At 49.6% G+C, this 14,642-nt stretch overlaps 1 protein-coding gene across 4 annotated transcripts; it reads left to right on the top strand.

Annotated features, from left to right (window-relative positions):
• Positions 1-4: 4 nt before the first annotated feature.
• On the top strand, positions 5-14,235 carry LOC102562094 (protein Spindly). Of its 4 annotated transcripts, none has more exons than XM_014610012.3 (12): positions 5-143; positions 362-486; positions 2,041-2,074; positions 2,542-2,702; positions 3,383-3,464; positions 4,499-4,679; positions 4,772-4,839; positions 6,245-6,321; positions 7,897-7,997; positions 10,363-10,457; positions 10,952-11,083; positions 13,384-14,235. In XM_014610012.3, exons 1-12 carry the CDS (start codon positions 20-22, stop codon positions 13,524-13,526), a joined length of 1,323 nt encoding a protein of 440 aa, XP_014465498.3. In that variant the 5' UTR covers positions 5-19; the 3' UTR covers positions 13,527-14,235. The 4 variants fall into 4 exon arrangements, with proteins under 4 accessions (XP_014465498.3, XP_059583740.1, XP_059583742.1 ...); XM_059727757.1 differs by having other exon boundaries at positions 127-143; positions 307-486; XM_059727759.1 differs by lacking the exons at positions 5-143; positions 362-486 and adding an exon at positions 498-859.
• The last annotated feature ends 407 nt before the right edge of the window (positions 14,236-14,642 follow it).

Below are 14,642 nucleotides of genomic sequence, written 5' to 3'. Positions count from 1 at the left end.
CCGCAGTGCATGGTGGGAGATGGGGGTAGTCGCTTGGCTCCCGCGGTGCCTGCTGGGAGGTGGAGTCCTGCCGCAGCCGCGAGCGGACTGCATCTCCCGGCAGCCCCCGCGGCCCGTTGGGGGTGGGGAAGCCCCTCAGGCAGGTTGGCCTTGGGGTGTCTGAGGGGGGGTAGGCCTGGAGCTGTGGGGGTGGGGCACGCGGTGGGACTGGAGCTGTGGGGGTGGGGCACGGGGTTGTGGGGGGTGGGAAGACCCCCCCCCAGCTGCCCCCTCCCCCCCATCGATTTTCTGCTTCCTTGCTGCCAGGGGTCGGTGTGGCGCGGGGGGCAGGTGACCCCAGGTCTCCCCCTCCACCCCGCAGACCCATGCAGGGTTGCTTTGGCGACAGCAAACACTTGCGAGGCCCGGTCTCCTAGCAGCATGAATTGGGACGCGCGGCTGAGCTCCATCCTGACCGAGACGGACGCCAGCGTGGCCAGAATAAAGGCAAGTGCAGCTGCAGCGTTTGGACGTCTGAACCGCGAGAGCCAGCGGCGCTCCTTCCCGCCCGCGTTGCCTGCGTTTCCAACACGGCGCTAAGATCCCAGCTCTGGGAAAGCGCTGTTTAAACCGGTTTGTTGCGCGGTGCCGGCAGCGTCGTGGGTGTCAAGTCTCGGCGGTTGATTTTGTAGCTGTTTGCGCTCCTGCGGCGAGGTGCCAGATCCCTGAACGCTTCGCTAAATTCTTGGTGCTCGTACTCGGTCAACTGAGAAGATCCGTTTCGTGCAGGACCTTTTGTCTTTGACGGTCGCGAATAAAGCTTCCTTTGCTGATGGACGCGCTTCTGCCAGCGTGTCAAGCATGTGAACATGCAGGAGAGGTGATAACTCGCCTTAAAACGAAGAGGGAAGGGGTTCAGCATGAGTAGGGCGCTGGATTGGGGAGGCACGGCTTCTGATTCCCACGTTCTAGAAAATTCTGGGATCGGACAGGTGGCGGCATAGCCAACACCATTGCAATTGAGTCCTTTTTGCCCTTATAAAATCCACCAGGACCCCACGTGCGTTGCAGACGCATCTGGAACTAGCGCTCTGCGGCTGGTACTAACCAGTTAACTAACTAACTAACTAACTCTCTGCAGTACGTTCTGGTCTGTTCATTGGAGAGAGAGTCTTTTTGCTTTCCCCAAAAATATTTAATCCTGTGTTGTGATGGACTATTTGACCAGGTCTACAGACCCTTTAATGCACAGTAATTCAGAGGGAAGGGGCTTACTTCTCTGAGACAAATATTTTCCATAAAGACCTGCCGCTGCCTCTCAAAAACATAGGTAGCCTCCTTACTGTGATCGGTGGTTGGTTAAAACAAAGGAACTTGTAGGAAAGGAGGAAGTGCTGCTTTGATGTGTGTATTTTATTGCTAGAAGCATGGCAGGGCGGAAGCAGTAGCAATGTTATTAAAGAGAGCATAGCTCAGTGCTCAGGGTGAGAAACTGGGCTTTGGGATTCCTGTTTTGTTCCTAGCTCTGCCCCAGGTTAGAGCATGGGGTATAGAAAGGTGCTTTAGATGCAAATATAATTTAAAATCGACTGGTGCTGATCCTAAGCAGTTAACAAAGGGATAAAGGATGCAGGAGCTGCCTTGTCAGCCTGGTTACGGTTGTGTGGGGCTCTGGGAACTCCATAGATTTTCCTTTCTTTGTAACTGTCTTTGTATGCTGCCCGGCACTGCAAAATCATATTTAAAAATGTGAATGTCTTCTGAATACTTTGCTGTCTGCTTTTTTCTAGCAGACCTGAACCCTCTACTTCTCTGTTATCTTCTCACTTGCTCTTGTTTCAGCCCAGTTTGCTTGCAGGGTGGCTTGAGCAACAGGGGAGCACTTCTCAATCTTGCTCTTCTAGGCCAGTGCCCTGCAATGGCTTGGATTTTATGCCAGGTTTCCTCTGCAGGCAGCGTATGAAGCCTGTCCTCCTTAGGTGTGCAGCTCTTACCTGTTCTTGTTGAAAGCAGGTGTTAGCATCTTTACTACATCATCTGGTTTCTCTTTATCCCTTGCAGCAGCGACTGAACACAACCAGCATCTCTTCCAAAGGTAAATCCTCATCTGACTTTCTAAAGCATGTGGCGCTAAAGCATCTAGCATTTCATTGCACAGCAGTGCTTTGTTTCTGTATTTCAAATGGATAGCTATAACTGTCTTTATTTTTATCTCTGTTTTGTAAGAGCTGCCAATGCCCTGGTTTCAAAATCCAGGTTTGTTCTTACCCCAGGTGGCAGACTAATGACTCTTTCAAGCCTTTCTTTATTGGAGATTGGGTGGGTTACTTAGGCAGAGGTTTCAGCATGAACACGCTAGCCTTTCCCAGTGAGAGTGTGTACGATTGCATCAGTTAAGTAGGAACAGGAAAGAATCTGACTGCTACTTGTACAGCTTCAGCTTGGCTTTTTCCTAAGTCCCTGCCTTAGGCATCAGCAGCAGCAAGTTTAAGAATGCAGAAAACCCCAGGGGATTCCTATCCTTGCAGCTCCTAGTAACACTTCTTGCTTTTCATCTCTTAGTGGATCTTCTGCTTGACAGAATAAACACAGAAGACGCTGCATTTGATGAATCCCTGGCCAGATCTGTGCAGCCGTGTCCCACCTGCATAAGTCTTCCACACTGCAGGATGGCAACAGAGGAGCTAGCAGCCATTCGCAGACAGCTGCATTCTCAAGCCAAGGTAACCCCAGGCTTACAGTGACATTTGTCTCCTCTGCTAACAGGAAAGAGATGACTTTTGCTAGTGTAGTAGTAATGCACATCCTTTTAATTGCATACCCAGCACGTGATGTATGAAAACCTGTCCCTTCTGAGCTAGTAGAGGCTCTTTGAGACATCTAGAATGGTCTCTGCATAAAGATATGAGATGTTTTCTTTTTTCCATCATCCTGGGGGAGAGTGTATTACCTGTGTGGCATCTCATATCCTGCTGGTCTGGGGCTTTACCTGCAAGCTTGGATCTGGGTCTCTTGTAGCAGTGTGCTACAGGCCCTATAATGTGACATGCTTAGAAGATAGGTAGGCAGTGACATCTCCAGCTTTTTCATATGGCAGAAGCTATATGAATACTCTTATCTGCCTGTTCACATGTCCTTTAAAGGAAGGCAGGCCCCTAGGAGCACTGGCTTTCATTTGCTCTCCTGTGGTCCACTGTACTCTGTAGAGGCTGCCCTTCAATATTCCCCTAACCAGGGAGGTCCATCTTGCTCAGCCAAGTTGAGTTGCTTTCAAGTCCATCTCTAGGGGCCCATCAGCATTCCCAGTTTCTCCAGCGAACCTCCTTGCTCTAGCCAGCTGAGTCCTCTCTTAGCCTAAATTGTTTTCATGTAAGACTTGTTCTAACCTATGTCTTCCCTTCAGATCATTGAGTCCCTCACCCAGTCCATAAATAGACTGAAACAGGAGAGGGAGCTTCAGCAGCAGCGGATCAATAAACTGGAAGGTACTGAAGAGTTGCCTAGTTTGAGGTCACTGCGAGATGCTTGGAGATGCTTGTTATACAGATTGCATCCCTGTCTGTCTGGGGTGCTCTTGGTGAGACAGCGGATTGCGAGCGTAGATCTTGAGTGGGGCTCAGTTCAGTGCTTTTCTTTGCTAAACAGGGAGAGCCAAGGCTGTCAGATATACCACAGCACCTTGAGTCCGATTGTCTCGTTCTTCCCTCTCAGTGATACTGGTTATCCTGTCTGAGCACTTTGTGGGGAAGGATCAGGGGTGTTGGCTCTTTGTTACATGCCGGGATACACAGCTGAAGCAATTAGCCTTTTCATAGAGTCATAGATGTTAGGGTCGGAAGGAACCTCAATAGATCATCGAGTCCTACCCCCTGCATAAGCAGGAAAGAGTGCTGGGTCTAGATGACCCCAGCTCGATACTCATCTAACCTCCTCTTGAAGACCCCCAGGGTAGGGGAGAGCACCACCTCCCTTGGGAGCCTGTTCCAGACCTTGGCCACTCGAACTGTGAAGAAGTTCTTCCTAATGTCCAGTCTAAATCTGCTCTCTGCTAGCTTGTGGCCATTGTTTCTTGTTACCCCCGGGGGCGCCTTGGTGATTAAATACTCACCAATTCCCTTCCGTGCCCCTGTGATGAACTTAGAGTGTCCTAACTGGAAATGAAATGTCCCATCTCTAAATCCCTTTCTCTCATCCCTAGACCACACAACTTTGGCACAGACGCTCATAGGAGGTCAGCTCTGACCTTTGGTTTGTGCTTGTCACCTATTCTGCTTGAAATCTTCAGTTGTCTAGGACTGGCCATGAGAATTGAACTCCTCTCTTGCCCAACAGGCTTGCTGGGGGGTTGTGGGGAGCTGTTGAACTGACACTGGTTGTGCCATATCTCTTGGGGGGGGGGGGGGGGAGGGGGGTCAGCAGAGGTCCCCAATACCTCTGGCAGTTTATACCAGCATCTTCACTCCTTCTGTTGACATGCCTGAGACCTAATTGCTTCCTGCTCTTCCACTTGCTGTTGCAGGGGAAGTTCATCGATTGCAGAACAGTCCTCACAGTGGCTTGGAGTCCCTGCTGGGACACAGGATTGAGGGACTGAAGAGCGAGTTTCATAACCTGCAGCAACAAATGTTTCACCAGCCAGATGGAGATTGCACTCCGGATGTGTACCCCAGCTCCAGCATCTTGCAGGAGATGCACGAGAGGTCAGTACTGCATCCGGCAGCAACCTGCCTGATGGAGAAAAGGCTGATCTTCCCTTTTCTCTTAGGGGTAACCCCTCTTCCTTTTCTTGCAGCAAAAAGCTTCTGTGGCAAGAATATGAATGTGTGAGGACAGAGGTAGAGCAACTGAAGCACACGCTGAGTAAGTGATGCTCTGCACTGCTCACCGGGGAGGGGGTAGAGAGGGTGTCTTGGCACTGCCTGGGCAGGACAAGCCAGCAGTGTTTTGGGAGCCTGACCAGAAGGAGGGGAAATGGTCCTCAGTTGGGAGTACTGGGGTGTTTAGTTCTGTTGACAGTCCCCATTCGGGAGGGAGAGAGCAAGGGACATTGTGGCGAAGCGGGCCTAGGGCCCAGTGTACTTCGTGCAGTACGCTGGCAGAACTGTGGGAAGACAGTCTCTTGTGCTGTGGTGCTCGGGGAGATGGTCTCTGCCTGCAGTGCAGTGCTAGCCATTCACTCACTTCTGTACCTATGTTTTTAAAAAATGGCACAAGACAAAAATACTGGGATGGGAAAAAATGCGCTCCTGCTTGGCCTTTCTTGGGGAGGACTATCTGGTGGTACTTTGCCTGAATAAAAGACCATCCCTAAAGTTACCCTATGCTTTAGATGATCAAACTCTGCATCTTGTCTTAAAAGCAACTGTAACAACCCCTTCCTGCTCATCAGCCCTGCTGTGTCAGATCTGCTGACTAATCACCAATTACCTTCTTCACTTCTGTTAGATCCCAGAGCTGATATGGTTGTAGAAGAGGGTGCAGGATTTTATTTTTGCTCACAAATCATAAACAGAATTTCTGGTAATGGGTCATGGTAACAGTAGGGGGCATCCCCTCTGGAGGCTGTGCAGTATATACTCCCTATAACGAAGGGTTAGTGTTTGAGCTGTGGAATTTTTTTAGCACTGATGCATGAAACTGAAAACACCTGCCTTGAATCTCGGATCTCAGGCTTGTTATACTGCTGTTGTTTTGCATTCTGGGGATACCCAAAGCACTCAGCCAAGACTGGGTCCCGGTTGTACTCGATCAGGATGAGAACAGAGTGCAAGACCATATCCTTCTACAAAGTCTGCCAGTCTGAATAGACAAGACAGACACATTGTTGGGAAGCAGGTTGACCCACTGTTTACTTATAATACGCCAAGCTCAGTGATGCTAGTAGGCAGTATGTGCAAAACCCCACTGCCATCTTGCTCAGTGATTCAGAGCAGAACTGTGTGTTAAAGATCTTGGACCAAAAAGACCTTTCTGATTTGAGCCTTTTATGGATTTATGAAAGTAATGGCACTGGGTATCACACGCAATTCCCAGGAGGGGCCAGCAGGCTGTGCTCACTGTACAGATAGATGAGTTCTCAGTGGAAAATGATTCTAGCATCAGAGTTGCCCTCTGAGCTTTTACTGAGACTGCTCAGAGACATGAATGTAGAGGTGGCTGTTTAAAAAACAGGCATAGGATGGAAGCAAATTCAGCTATGCCTAAGACCAAGTCAAGTCAATTAGTTGTCTCTGTCCAGGCAAAGCTAAATTGTTTTTCTTCTCAGACCGGCAAGAGGAGGATCTGTTCCATCAGATGTCTGCAACTGATGAAATGAAGAGAACTCAAAGTCGATACTGCAAGGTACCTTGTTTACTGGATCACTTTTCCCTAGAAAAATCTAAGCATGTGCTGTTCTGACGACCTGCGGAACCCACTGCCTCAGGGCGAGGCAGAAAGAGGGCGAGTAGGATTCCTTATGGGAGCAGATGTCATCAGACCCACATACGGATAGAATTTTCCATTTTAATAGCACGGGTAAAAATTGTGTGGCTGTGAATTTGTGTACTTCTGCCCTACGCTGATCACCTGTTGGGGGCAGGAAAGATCTGCTGTCATGGACCAGCATGGTAAGAGAATCCAGGAACTTCATGGACCATATACGCTCCTCTTGAAAACTGGAGCAAAGATCTCAATTTTTGGTGGCCTGCTCCTGTATGCCAGAGCCTTTATTTTCCAGGTTCGCTGCCTTACCACTGCTATGAGGCTTGGTGTTACATTGACAAAGGCTGGGAGGTGCTTACGTTTACCAGTCTTCTCATTGCTCCTGAGAGTAGACCCAGCCCTTGCCTCTGCATGGGTGCGGTGGTTGTATTTTTTTCTCTCTTTATGTGACCATGTTTACGGGATTAAACATTGAGCTTGTAACAGTCCTCCCTGTGAGGGTATTACACAATTTGTTGGTATTTCTGAGTTTCCCAACATGTGGGTGACTGGTTGCTGCGTATGGAACATTAATATCAGTGTGATTACAATCTGAAAGGAAGGAATTTATTTCTTCTTTATTTAATATTGAGGTTGTAGTACAGACCCCAAACAAGAGACTGCTATGCTAGGTGCAGTACATACACATTTCTAAGGGGATTGATATGTAAAGGGTGGGTAAGAAGGGTTCATTCAACATGTATATAGGAGTGTGTGTGTACCTAGTGGGGTAAAAGGCATGGGTACTTATATGTAAACACCTTGACTGCTCCCAGCCCCACTTAGCCTGCTGGCACCACAGGCAGAGTGAGGGAGCTTCAGAGCAGAGGCTGGTGCCTTTAGAAACCCATCCAGGAAGGATGTTTCATGTCAGGGCGTGGGCACATTTGCAGTTGTGACCAGTAGCTGTCAGGACGTGGGGATGAAGGGAGCAGAGTTCTGAAAGGCCTAAAATACCCCAGAGCCAATGAATAGATCTAGTGCTAATTTTCAGCAGGCAGCAGCCCTGGTGATTTTTCAGAACCCACCTGCTGTAGGACCCCTTCTCTGTACAGTAACCTGTCCAAGAGGGGCTGAGCTTGTTCTCAAATTGACTGCTATTATTGGGGGAGGAGGAACACAGAGTTTGTGGGTGAAACCTGGCTAGCAAGAGGTCTTCAGAGTGGTTGCTGATGTGCATCAAGGAGGACTGGTCTGAGAAAGAGACCGTTATTTTGCAGCCTGTCGCTCCATGAGGGAATGGCCCTAAGTACTGCCTTCTGTGTGGGCAGGGTGGAGTGCTCCTTGTCATGGAGCTGTGGGTCTCCATGGCTCTGTTTTCTGGAGCTGTTTCAGGCCCATAGTCTCCCATAGTGCAAGTCGGATGTCTGTTTTCTGCTGGGCTCAGAGTTGCGGGGTAGAACCAGGGACCATTTTTAAAGAGTCCTTTGAGGTGGTGTCCCCTCTTCTCTTCAGATGCTGGAAGATCTGATGAACAGCTACAGAGCTCAGTCTCATGACTTGGATAAAGCCAAGGTGGAGACGCGGAGCACCCAGCAGGAGCTCGGCCACGTCAAGTAAGAACGTGTCCTGCTGGGGGTCTCATGGGAAGTGCAGCACTGTGTGCGTGTGCATTGCATGGGTGGCGGTGGGGTGGCTCCTCTCCCCTTGGCACACTTGGTGCTGTGTGTCCAAGTGCAGCTATTGTTCCCAGGGCTCTCATCCCAGCTAGCACCAAGAGACCCCTTGTTTGCAGTCTTAGAGAAGCCAAAGGCTGCACTCCCATCTGAGCCTCAGGCAGCCCCTCCAGTGTTGGGGTCCCATGTCAAGGCAGTGTGTAAGGGAACTGGCACTGTACTCACTAAGGCTAGGGGTAGAAAATATCCCTCTCCAGTCACACTAACCAGGGTGGGACCATAGTGCTCAATTTTCTAATGCAGAAGGTGCTGGGTTGTCAGCTCTGGAGGTTCAAGTCCCCTGTTTAAGCCTGGAACAGGCAGGACATGGTCTGCTGCAATTCAAGCTTGTCCCCTATGCTGGAGAAGATCTTTGGCTTGGGGCAGGTGTTGCATTTGATTAGAGATCTCTTTGCCAAGACGTCCAACATGGCGACTGGTGTTGGTGTGTCCTTGTGAGAAGGATACCTGTACGTTGACAGCCAGGTCGAGCACTTCCAGTTTGTTTCACATAGGCACGAAGCAGCCATCTGGTGCAAATGACTTCTGTCATTCCCACACTAAGCTGACCCTGAGCTGGGGCCTTGGCAATGAAAGGTTTTGTATCAGACAGCTGCTCCCCTGGGCCTCCCAGTCCCTGTGTGGGTGTGCGCTGTGGAATGGTGCCTGCTCACTTTCCCTGGGCCCTGACGCACTGGAAGATCCTATTGTCTCGGAGTTAACCCATGTGGCTCCCCCTTTACTTCCTTCGTTTCCTGTCATCTCGGCAGGAATTGCCTCTTGCCTAGGGCCCCTCTCAGAAGAGATGCCCACTTGATTTGCCTAAACTCCAGCTGTTTACCAGCTTGCCCTCCTCTCCTCTCTCATTGCATTCCACCGATGGGAATGGGCCCTGCCGTTTGTCTGCAGCCTTTGCTCCACTGGGCCTTGTGGGCTTTGGCTTGGTCCCTGGGGAGGATGGTGACGTCTGAGTTTCTCTCTTGACAGTTCTTGCATCTGCCTAGCTCTGTTTAATTGTACGCTTCTCTGTCCAATCCCAGCTGTCCTGGGATATCTGCCAGGTATAGGAGTTGATGTGGGTTTAACTGAAGGTGGTGGGACTCTCTCTAACCCTCTTTCCCACATACCCTAGTACCACGACAGGATAATGTTTCACAGAAGAGCTGGCCCATCCTTCTGTTGTCAGTCACCGATCCCTGACAGCTCCTTCTCGGAGGAGTCTTCTGCCCACAGCAGCCCCATTCATCGTCGTCAGTGTAATACTGAAGTCCTTTGTGGTACAGCAGTGCTAGGCTTAGTAAATATTGTTCCAGAGAAGCCTTTTTTTTTTTAAATATCTATGGATTTGGCAGGCTTTTACCAGCCAACAGTAACATTATGTGCCAGTTTGGGACAGGAAGTGGAGAGTACGTTATCCCCAGGACTGTGGGGCAGCAGCAGCCCAGGAAGGCAGAACGTAGCTACCACACTTAGAAATAGGACAGGCTGCTGGCGACAGCATCCGTAGCACCTGCTGGAAGGAGCTCTTCCCACCGCTCGGCAGTGTCCTGTCTGATGGCATTTGCTCTGCACAGAGCTGTCCTCTTCTTGTGAGGCAGGGCCTTGGACAAATGCTGACAAGGACTGGTATTATGGCATCCACAGAGCACAAAGCCCTTCTCAGATACTGAGGTAATTCTTGCAGTCTTCCCTTCCCTCACCCCTGTGAAATGTATGGGGGCATGACCCTCTCACTTCACAGCTGTGTAGCTTAGATGCAGAGGTGGCATGACTCGCTCCCAGCTGCACAGTGAGTAGATGACAGAGCTGGTATTATAACCCAGGGGTCTTGCCTCCTTTGTCCTTTTCCTCTGATGCCTTTCCCCACCTGCCCCCATTAAGAACCAGTATTACTGGTGAGGTAACACATAGTTCCCGCTCAGCATTGAGTTCAGCAGGGCTCTGTTATTAAATTCATGTTGATTAATCTTCCTCTAATGTCAGAAACCAGACTTCCCTGCCATTCTGTAGCTTACCACTGTGGAGGACATTATATTAACTTGGAAGCCATCTCCAATAATGGGATTTTATTGTAGTTTGTGGTTAAATATTGATTCTTGTTTCCGCTCTGTAGAAGACCTGTCTCTGCCTTACATAATATCAGTTGCTCAGCAGACCTGCATCTCGCTGCTGTAAACCACGAGTTTCCCAAAATCCCTCTTAGAATCGCCCCCCAAAATGAATTATGCTTCTGTCCTTGAAGCTGATCAGTGTTTGTTTCCATCAGATCTACAGTCACTGACCTGAAAGACCAAATGAAAAGTCTGTGCTTGGAGGAGAAGCCACTTATGAAGCTCACAGGAAAGAAGAGAGTTCGTCAAAGTAAGCAGTGTGAGCTTTTACATCACTGATACTCTGGGGATTTATTCCTGGAGCCTCTTGTTGATTTTTGAAGCTTCCTGGCTTGGAGTCGTAGCCATGTCACCACTTCAGTCTATTCCAGAGGGGCAGCCTGATATATCCAGAACTGGGGAGGAGATCAGGCGAGGAGGGATGCCAAGGAGTCTGGGATTTTTCATTTCTCCTGGGAAGTTTATGTTAATTGTACATTCATGGAAGTCAGGGCTGGGAAAATGCAGTGCAAGGGCATTCCACCCAATATGTCTCCCATGTAAGGTTAGTGCTTTGGGACCTGTTTGCCCGTGTAGTCATTCCCACCTGTGCCAGGTAGGAGGGAAAGACTGTTCAAACAGGTTCAGAGTATTTTTCCAGGTACAAGAGATAGCACAAATCCAAGGCAGCTGAGAATTAGACCTTGGCCTTCAATCATTGACTCAGCTTTCAGCTTATCCTGCTTCTCGGTGCATTTCCCCTAGAGAGAATCAAGGACTCGCTGAGAGAGGAGATGTTTACTTCCTCCGTGATTGATGATTCCACCTCTGAGCTCAGTCTCACAGACGTCAGCTCCGATGAGCTCTCCAGCACCACAGAGATCAAGGAGCCAGAAGGTAAGCATAGCGTGGCTGCTATAAAATTCCTTGGTATTTGAAGATCACAATATTTTCAGTGGGTTGTGAATATCCAATGCCTGAGGACCTCCCTGTACGCGTCCGGCTTCCTTTCCCTTCCAGTGTCTTAGTGAAGCCTAAACTGAGGTCACTAACGATTTGATCAGAGCCCCAAAGCGGTGCCAGGACTGGTTGGTAGGTATTTGACACCCAAATATAGGGGGCAGCATGCTTCAGTCATCAGGGAACTAATAGATTTGGGACTTCTGGGTTCTAATCCCAGCTCTACACTCACTAACAGGGCCAGGAGAGCAAATCTGAGTCTGACCTACACAACAAAGGTTTACCCTAGGTAGCTAGAGGTGGGGAGGAGATCACACCCCCTAGCTGATGCAGCTACGTTGGAAAACACTCTAGTCCAGTCAACCTTTTGTACCAGGACCCATTTGTAAACATCAATGGCCAGTGCCCCCAGGCCCCAGCCCCCTAGTGCGTGGGGCAGGGGGTATGTTGGGTGGGGGGGGCCCAAGCAGCCCCTCACAGGCTGGAACTCTGCCAGCCTGCAAGGGAAAAGCCACCATTTCTCAGATTTTTTTCCTTTAAAGTTTGTTGATCTATTTTTAAAGCTTGTTCATGCTTTCCTATATTCTTGTGACCCATTTTGGGTCACGACCCATGGGTTGAGAAATGCTGCTGTAGTCTGGACACAGCAGTTTGAGGAGATCATGCAGCTACACCAGCAGAAAACTCCCTTTTGCTGGCCACATTCCCTGTGCCACCGTGGCTTTGCCCGCACACCTATTGCATCAGGACCTCTATAAGGTAGACGTGCCCTTGAGTTTCTTTGTCTGCGGGCTGTTAGGCTTGATCAAAGGTGTTGTGTCAAAAAGAAGTCTCGCGCATGAGACAGAGCCAACCATCAACCTCTTGCATCCGTGCTGTTGAGTAGCAGCCCTGAGATGATGTTTCCCTGCATGCACCATGATGTCAGGGGGAGCCTCTCTGCATGGAGGTGGCTGGTCTGTCCTAGCTGTGTGTTAAAGATGAACCCTGCTTGTGGTCTGTGCTGTGAAACTGCACTTGGCTGGCCCCTGGACCAAGGCACTTTCTGCTGCTTGCTTTGATGAGGAAAAAAATATCAAAGTACGCAAGCCATGGTTAAAAATACACTGCCCTGTGAGCAGCGCTGCCTTGCCAAAGACTGAGGCAGTGTGTATATATGTTCTCATCTGTTCCTTGATCCCCCCGCCCCACCCAGTCTGGCTTCGGGGTAACACTTGGTTGGGTGTGAGGCCAGTTGTGATATCTGATACTTCCCCTGGTGGGGGTAAGCATCAGATTTTAATGTTGTCATTCCTCTTTGAGGTTGGTGCTGGCACTCAGCCAGTGAGATTAGGAAGAAGGTGAGAATTACCAGCTTCAAAAAGTTTCCTCTTTCAACCTGTTTATCTCCTTGGATCTGCACAGTTGCTTCTTGGGATATTAAAGTCCCCCGTGTTTGCAGTAATATTTAGCCTTGGGGGAAATCCCAGGTCCAAGAACAAAGTGGTTAATATTCTCTTTAAGGACATTCATGCCCTACTTTGGTAAGGTGCTTAAGATTCTCATGAATGGGAGTTTAAGGCATGTTAAGCTGCCTTGCTGTTTTTTCCAAGTACTAATCCTGCTGGTTAAGTCTTTATTAACAAAGCTGCTGCAATTAACTGCTTTGCAGACAGTTGTAACATGTCAGGCTGGTGTTAGGACATTCCCTAAGCCATCTCTCCATGCCACATCAAAGGGTTAAGTTCCCTTCTTCAGTATCATTCCCAGGCACACGCCAGGGATTGAATTTAATGTTTAATCAGCAAAGTTCTGTGTGAAGCAAAATGTACCATTTTATAACAGGAAGCTCGTTATCCTATGTTATTAGCAGTACATATTTATATCATAGGAGCAACCACAAGCCTAATTAGTATGAAAGCAGGGGCACCCAGGGAGAGCGCTGGCAGTTTGCTGAGAAGCTTGGGGCCATGGTTAATTTAGAGTGGCACCTAATTTTAGTCAAACCCCCATAGTTGGCATGTTTACTCGCATTTTATCTGCCTTGGGAGAAGGTGACTGGGCGCCGCTTGATGTTGGAGCTCATCAGTGACTGCAGACAGACGCGCAGAGAATCAGCTCTGCCTACGCTCTGTAGCTCCAGGGAGGCTGTGACTAGGGGCTGCAGCTTCCTTCAAGCCACTTTCTCTTTGGTGCTTTGAGCTTGGTTTCTCAGGAACAAGGTCCAGAGCATCGCTAACTTTGCAATGTCCCTGTAGGTTCCAGAAATACCTCCACCCCGAGCCTGGAGCTGAAGGCAAGCACGCCGCAAGAGGAGGCTGGAAGCATACTGGATGAGGATGAGGACCTCGGCAGTGACCTGTCGGACAGTCTGCCTGAACTTAACCTGAGCGACCTGTAACGTGTAGCCAAAGAAAGCCTGCTTCTGTCGAATAAGAAAATAATTAAAGGTGGAACGGGAATTGGCCTCCTGGAATTACCCAGAGAGGTGGTGGCATCTCCATCCTTGGAGGTTTTGAAGACCCGGGTAGACAGCCTTGGCTGGGATGATGTAGTTGGGGCTGGTCCTGCTTTAAGCAGGGGCTTGGACTGGATGTGATCTCGTGAGGTCCCTGCCAACCACCATTTTCTATGATTCTGTGAATGGGCAGGCTCCTCATCTGACTCTGCGCACAGTCACCAGCATGGTGGGCTGTGAAGGAGCCAAGGCAGGTTGCGTACATTGATAGCACTGGGTGTGCAGTGCCTCCAGTGATGCATTCAAATGCTCTTTCTCTAGAAGACAGCAGTGGGGTCTCGGTGTGGGGTTGGACTTCTGGCTCTCTTTCTTAGCTTCAACCCTGGGGCACGTCTGTGGAGCCAGGCCCTGCAAGTAGAGAGAACACAACAGACCTTTAGCAGCTGGACACAAATCTACTTGGTCAGCTAAGAGCCAAGGAGAAGCAGCTGAGCTGTGCCATGGCTTCCCCAGAGGGATCTGAAATGGTCTGAGAAGGCCCCTTTGTTGAACAGTGTTTCCATGTCTTCTGCAAGGGGAAAGTTGCTTTGGTTTTGGAGAAGATGGCTGCAGTGGGGAAAAAGTGTCTTATAAAATTCTGCTGTTCTTCTGATCTCTGCCTTGCATCTGGGTGTTTTAATTGATTTCTCTGTGGAGTGAACGCAGGGGAGGGGAGGAGAGGATGGCGTTTGCTTGGAAAGACTTGGTGGCCAGGGGAGGAGAGCCAGGGTCCTGATGGGGCGGTGAATAGGAGCTACCGCAGCCTGCCTGCCCTTGGGCGGGGAGGCTTGGATGTGCCTAGACTGGAGCCTGGCACTGTGTTTGGTGATCTTGGATGCCAGAAACTAAAGCTAAACAAGATACTAGGGAATAAAAGTATATTGTCTGTCAGGGTTCAGATGTTTCAGTGGGGCTGTGTGAACATTGTACGAGGTTGTTTCCCTTTAAAACTCCCTGCCGTCTCTTGAAGGACACCTGCCTCCCCTGCCGCCAGACACACAAACAAGGTTGTACATGGGC

The sequence above is a fragment of the Alligator mississippiensis genome, chromosome 5, assembly GCF_030867095.1.
Source record: "Alligator mississippiensis isolate rAllMis1 chromosome 5, rAllMis1, whole genome shotgun sequence".
NCBI classification, from domain to species: Eukaryota; Metazoa; Chordata; order Crocodylia; family Alligatoridae; genus Alligator; species Alligator mississippiensis.
The sequence above is the reverse complement of the archived record's forward strand: the minus strand, read 5'-3'. Positions and strand labels throughout refer to the sequence as shown.

Coding starts and splice junctions, on each gene's coding strand:
- LOC102562094 (XM_014610012.3), top strand. CDS start 20: ATGGGGGTAGTCGCTTGGCTCCCGCGGTGCCTGCTGGGAGGTGGAGTC. Junction 2,703..3,382: donor AGCTGCATTCTCAAGCCAAG/GTAACCCCAGGC, acceptor TCTTCCCTTCAG/ATCATTGAGTCCCTCACCCA. Junction 10,458..10,951: donor AAAGAAGAGAGTTCGTCAAA/GTAAGCAGTGTG, acceptor CATTTCCCCTAG/AGAGAATCAAGGACTCGCTG.